At 32.5% G+C, this 6,000-nt stretch overlaps 1 protein-coding gene across 1 annotated transcript in view; it reads right to left on the bottom strand.

Annotated features, from left to right (window-relative positions):
* Positions 1-6,000, bottom strand: part of LOC120352001 (dynein heavy chain 5, axonemal-like) — a 62,391-nt gene that overhangs the window by 1,597 nt on the left and 54,794 nt on the right. Inside the window, exons 9-14 of the mRNA XM_039431398.1 lie at positions 5,272-5,436; positions 4,696-4,803; positions 3,217-3,523; positions 2,134-2,151; positions 1,425-1,648; positions 166-313 (exon numbers count right to left, since the gene is read on the bottom strand). Coding sequence (XP_039287332.1) covers positions 166-313; positions 1,425-1,648; positions 2,134-2,151; positions 3,217-3,523; positions 4,696-4,803; positions 5,272-5,436 — 970 coding nt within the window. The remainder of the gene's footprint in view (positions 1-165; positions 314-1,424; positions 1,649-2,133; positions 2,152-3,216; positions 3,524-4,695; positions 4,804-5,271; positions 5,437-6,000) is intronic.

Here is a 6,000-nt window from a genome sequence, read left to right as displayed (position 1 = left end):
AGCATTTTTTACCTTAATTTTGGAACACAAAGTTTTCCCCCTTTTTCAATTTTCAAGATAGAATGAACAATAAATATTATCAGAAGAATTATGTTTACAATTTTATTATATTTCCTAAAGTTTTTCAAAAACTTTTAAAAGAAAAAGCAATCGAAATAAGCTTACCTGCAATTGGAGGAAAATTCCTTGACAATGGTGGGTCATCTTTTTGCTTGCGAAATAACTTCAGGATTCTCTCAACTTCCTGTTCACAGTACTTCAATATACGACTGTACTTTTCGTCCATACGTGTTAATGGAATTTTCTCACTAACCTGAAGCATGAAAACAGATGGTGGTCAAACAATACTGAAGATGGAAACACTGTCAGTTTACTAGAAATTAATAATGATGTAACAACAGATACTAGTTTCTCAATCTATACTATAATAAAGTGAAGAACTGACTTATACAGAAAAGGGATAGGAAATTCACGTATGAACTACTCAACTGATTAACTTGAAATTTTGCATACGGTTTAGATTCTTAAGGATGGTTATAGGCCTATTTTCAATTCATCAAAATTTCATTACGTCAAGTTTTCAATTTGTAATGCTTCCAGTTGTTGAATAGAAGCAGCTGAACATTCCTTTTAAAAGGGAAATTAGATAATAGGTATAATTGGGGATCCTATTCGAATAAGTATAACTGATTTTCTATCACATCAAAAGTTTGGTCCGCAATCTTGGAACCAGCATTTTTAATCCAAATTCATTTTTTTTTTAATTGGAAGTTGATCATTTATGATACCTGATTTCAAAACAGAATTTCAAGGGAAAATGAATGGTGAAAACCGCACAATGATATATCAAACCGTTCAAAGCTTATTCTCATTCAAAGATACTGATAAATCATCCATCTATCTATCATTATTATATCTATACTATTTCCTATTTAAAGGAAATAGCTGGCTTATACACGCACGGGATAGAAAAATTATGTTTGACACATCATCACGTCTGAACTACTGGACTGATTAACTTGAAATTTTGCATATAGATTCTTAATTATCCAAGGATAGTTATAGGCCTATTTTTAATTCTTCAAGATTTCACTACGTCAAGCTTTCAGTTTGTCAAGTTTTAAAATAGAGCCTTGCGGAGCACGGGTTACCTGCTAGTAAGGAATAAAGTTAGTAAATCACTATAACTGTTATTTAAAAGCCTACAAAGGTCTACAGTTCTAATAAATAGTAGGATATGAGAAATCTCAGTACTTTTAAATTTTTCAATTATTTACAAAATAATGTCATACAGCATGGTGTGGTTGATTCATTAAAATTTAAGTATTAAACTTGTACCAAAATTGAACTACTTAGAGAAGGTTCTCTTCAATCTCAAGTGTACAAAATAAGATGAGAGTATACTTTAGTGAGAGAATACTCACCTTTTCAAAACGTGTGAGAAATCGTATGCCTTGAGGGCTCTCCCAAACGCTGGCGAAATTCTCCTCAATCAAATTACCGACATGCTCTCTGAGATCAGTCGTTCTTTGAATGAAAATATCGAAATCCGTATCGAATTCATTATTCCGTTGATCAAGGTAATCGTATTCTTTACTCATCACTCCAGTTTTGGCCACCTCGAATATTTTCATTGATTCATCAAGCGCTGAAAACGAGAACAATAATTCATCAGACTGCAGAAATCCATCAGTTATTCGGCCAGGAGCAATGCTTAGTGTTATGCTTAGTGGAGGAATTCAGTGGAATATAATTAAATCAAAGCTGTAGAGCTCTGAATATATTATTTAAAGTATGCTGATTATTATTGATGCAACTTCATTTCAAGTGAATAAGAAAGGCTATTACTAAAGTTAAATCAAATCTGTAGAGCTCTAAATATATGATTTATAGTACCTATGTTAATCGTTATTGATGCAACATAATTTAGAGTGAATGAAGAAAGTGAATGAATGAGTGATTATCGTTTATAATAGTTTGTTCGATCCAATTGAATGAAACGCAAATACAGATACTCTTTTTCAACAACGATAATTCAATATGATGTTTAATTTTTACGGAAGAAAATAATAAGTTAATATTGATAAATGGGTAGCTTCATATAAATAATTTGAAATAAAATTACATTATTACCTTCTCCAAGGAGTAGTCCTGTAAGAGAAAAGAGAATAATTATGAATAGTAATTGTTGAATAGTTTTGTTATACCATGAAATAAGTAGCAGTGATTATTATAATGGACAATGCAGGGACAAGCAAACCGGTTTAAATTCAATCATAATTCGATGTATTAAAGACGAATGATAAGAGCACGATCATGAGACTTTTTTAATAGTTAATTTTTTTCAATTTTTTTTAAAGGATGGAAGATTGGAGGGTTTTTCCAACTATGGATATCCATGTACTAGGAAAACCTTCAATCCTTGAGGTAATCAGGTAAAGTAAAAGGTATCAGGAAAAGTAAATAGACGATAGATATGAAAGGATGGGATGGGGGAAGAATAATAAGGGAAGGATGGAAAAAAGAGACCGATAGGACTAGGTGTTAAAAAAAATTGAAGTACTAGATGAATTACAAAGGATTGTAGAATAAGCAAGCACACAAGTCAGAAGAGTAAACTTTGAAAGAAACATCTCATAGATTGGAGAAGTAATTCAATTTGATCCAGGTGTTGATATCCTGTTTAAGTTTTCTAGTTATTCTCGCACATTCAATATACTGTTAGGGGCTTGTATTAATGATTTCACTGCTTATATAAATACGTTGTCTCCTGATGTTTTCTATGTTTGTATTGTAAATTAAATATTTAATTATTTAATTTTAATTGAATGATTCTTCATTCGATTGTCAAACACAAAAATTAGGAGGATTTTTAGATCAAATCATTCAATTTCAATTTAAAATTAATTCACGTATATATGACTCTATTTTGTATGTATTATTAAATTTATCTGCTGAATGTAGAAACTGTTGAATTATGAGAATTCAAGGTGATCAATTCGAAATACAACAAGGCCATTTTAATCACAAAATTGAACGCTTGAGCATATCAAAAAAATGCTGTTATTCTCAAAAACCATCATCAACTAACGAATAATCACATGGATTAAACTAATTTACTTTGATGATTAGATTCCTTCCAAATTGATCACAATTTCCAAAATTGAAACTGATTGCCTCAATAATTATTTCTCAAGAAAGACAATAGTTTTTTACCTTCCATTCTCCTTTCGAACAAGCTATTATAGTCATCGAGCAGATCGAACACTGATATGATTTTGCCCAACCGATCGCAGAAGCCGTCGAATTTGCCGAAAACGTAGTTTTCAGAGAAGCTGAACGGGGTCTGGTTGGGCAGGAAGGGCTGGCGCTTGACGAGAGTGTAGGTGTTGTGGTAGACTCTGTTGAGGCGAATGCAGTTGAGCAGTTTCTCGCGGACGTCGCTTCTCTCCTGCGACCAGATGGTCTCCTTGCCTCGACATGTCACGTACTGCTTGCACTGTTCTATCATCTGATTTGTGATCTGCAACAAACATCACATAAAACTGCATTGCATTTCTTCATTTGTATGTCAGATTTTTTGTTTAGGTTGCAATATTATGTTGGGTTATTAGAGATGTTTGTTAGATTACAAGGATGTCATTTATTGTTGACAACATAGGTTTATTTTTGTTTATGTTGGGAGTACTCTTGTCTTGTACAGTTGATGTATGCTTTTTCATTTGCCGTCACGTTACAATCTTCTTCTTCATTTCTATCATCACTGTAATGATGGCCCCCCCTTTCCCATTTGCACCATAGAAGATTCAATTGATCAGTTTCCTGTCGTCTGAAGGTCTATCAGGGGCAAAAATTCACCGGAATTTATTCGTAGACACTTCGTCGTGACAAAACACTATTCCTGAGTTATTGAAAGTTTCTGAAATTTTCAATGAATTTTGGCCCTTGATACACCTCTCCACCATAAACACAAATCACTGAACGAGTCTCTACTGTATAAAGTGGAATGGCCAAAATTAAAAGCATTTCTTCGTTGAAACTATAGAACCTAATAATACAATGATTTCTATCCTAACATGGCGACTACTTACTTGGAAAGATAAAACAGTGAGTTCATCATTGGAATCTCTTACTGCTATTATTGAATTTGATTTACAATGCAGTTTGTAATCAATGAATTCCGGGCAAATAAATTTCTATTTCATATTCAATATGGACACTTATTGACTGTACTAAAACAAATTTCACTCAATAACTGTTCTGTTTTATCAATGAACACTAACTTGAACAAGCACTTAACTAATTAAAACGGTTTCCACCTTTCAACCCTGCGCACAATCCTCCATTGTATAGGACTGGATTGTCACGACATTGTCGTGTTGGTGAAGTTAACCCTTGTGTTTCTCTGCATTCCTCTGGATTTTGGTAGAAACCAGGTCAACTTGCGAATCTCTGTGATGATCGCTGTTTCTGCCAGCAACACAGTAATAATGAGACTATATTCACAGCTTGGAACTTGCACAGGTAGAAACATCTCAAGCAAGTAGTTAGGTATCAAAATGTCACATTTATACTCAAGAGTTAATTCAAACTATTCAATATTAACTGGTAACCTGGGTTGTATTCAAATTCCTTCCAGATATCAAATAAATATATAGAAAGAATGAGTCTAGCACCAGCACCATTAATACTCACCTTCACCATCAAAGATGATGTACGCTCGGATGTATTGTAGAACTGAGAAACGCTGTGAATGAGTCTAACAGTCTGCAGCAGGCTGAGGATTGAGTCTTTCATTCGCACCTGCACAATAAACAATGTTCAAATCAAACAATTCATCAAAATGAACAATGACCAAACTAAATTTCGTTTCTCATCACATGTTGGAAATTTTTTAACCAGATTTCAACATGACGTAGATATATAATTGAGTACCGGCACTAAATAATCAATATCCATCATTGAATTCAAAATCAAATTAAAAATAGGTGAAAAATGAATTAATTTGAACAAACTTTATATTGAGGTTTTGCAAAACAATTTATGGATTTTGAAAACTAAAAATTGATTAAAAATGAATTAATTTAAACAAAATTTATATTGAGATTTCGAAACAATTTATGGGTTAAAAAATATCTATGGAATGGATCAATGCGTTAATTAAGTATCAAAATCTCAAACGAACACTAAATGAATAGAAAATTAGGATATATAATAATAGAAATAATTATCGAACAACAAAACATAAAATAATAGTAGATATATACTGACTGGATCATGCAGGTAGAGAGCGTGGCAGCATTTTTCCATTGCTTGTATAAACTTGGCATTATCTCTGGCCTCATTATAGCAGTAAGTTATTTTATAATCTGTTTCCTTCCACTGCCTCACAGTTTTGCTGCGTGCAAGTAGGAGACACTGGATTGTCAATTGTACCTGGAATAAAAATGAAAAAAGTGTATTTTAAAAATTTCTATTGTGATATAAACTCAAAAATCAATGATTAATGTATAGTCAGTTCATTGGAAGGAGAGACAAAAAATAAAGTTTGCACTTGTTTAAGTCTAAAGTTAATGACTAGTATCAACTATAAATAGCTTATATTATTCATTGCTATTATGCTTACAAAATGAGTATAAATTAAGCTGATATGAGTCATTAATTCATACTTACGTTTTGTCTCTCCTTCCGATAAACAGACGATAGTGTTTCATTGGAATATACAAGAGTAGGAAAGAAGCAGATTCATACAGATTATACAAAAACAAGATGCATCAACCGGGATCAGCTATCTGCAATCAGCTTATCAAACGGAATTAGCATAGTTCTGAACCCTGATTAAAATTGTGCTTACTTGGTGTAAAAGACTGACAATTATTAGGAGACTCATAAGCATGCCGAATCATGGTATTGTAATTTATAAAAAATCCCGAAAATAATAAAATAAGCCATCTCAAGCAATTAGTCAACAAATGGATACTTAGTGTGAATCGTGAGGAA

Source organism: Nilaparvata lugens, chromosome 6 (assembly GCF_014356525.2).
Source record: "Nilaparvata lugens isolate BPH chromosome 6, ASM1435652v1, whole genome shotgun sequence".
Taxonomy (NCBI): Eukaryota; Metazoa; Arthropoda; class Insecta; order Hemiptera; family Delphacidae; genus Nilaparvata; species Nilaparvata lugens.
The sequence above is the reverse complement of the archived record's forward strand: the minus strand, read 5'-3'. Positions and strand labels throughout refer to the sequence as shown.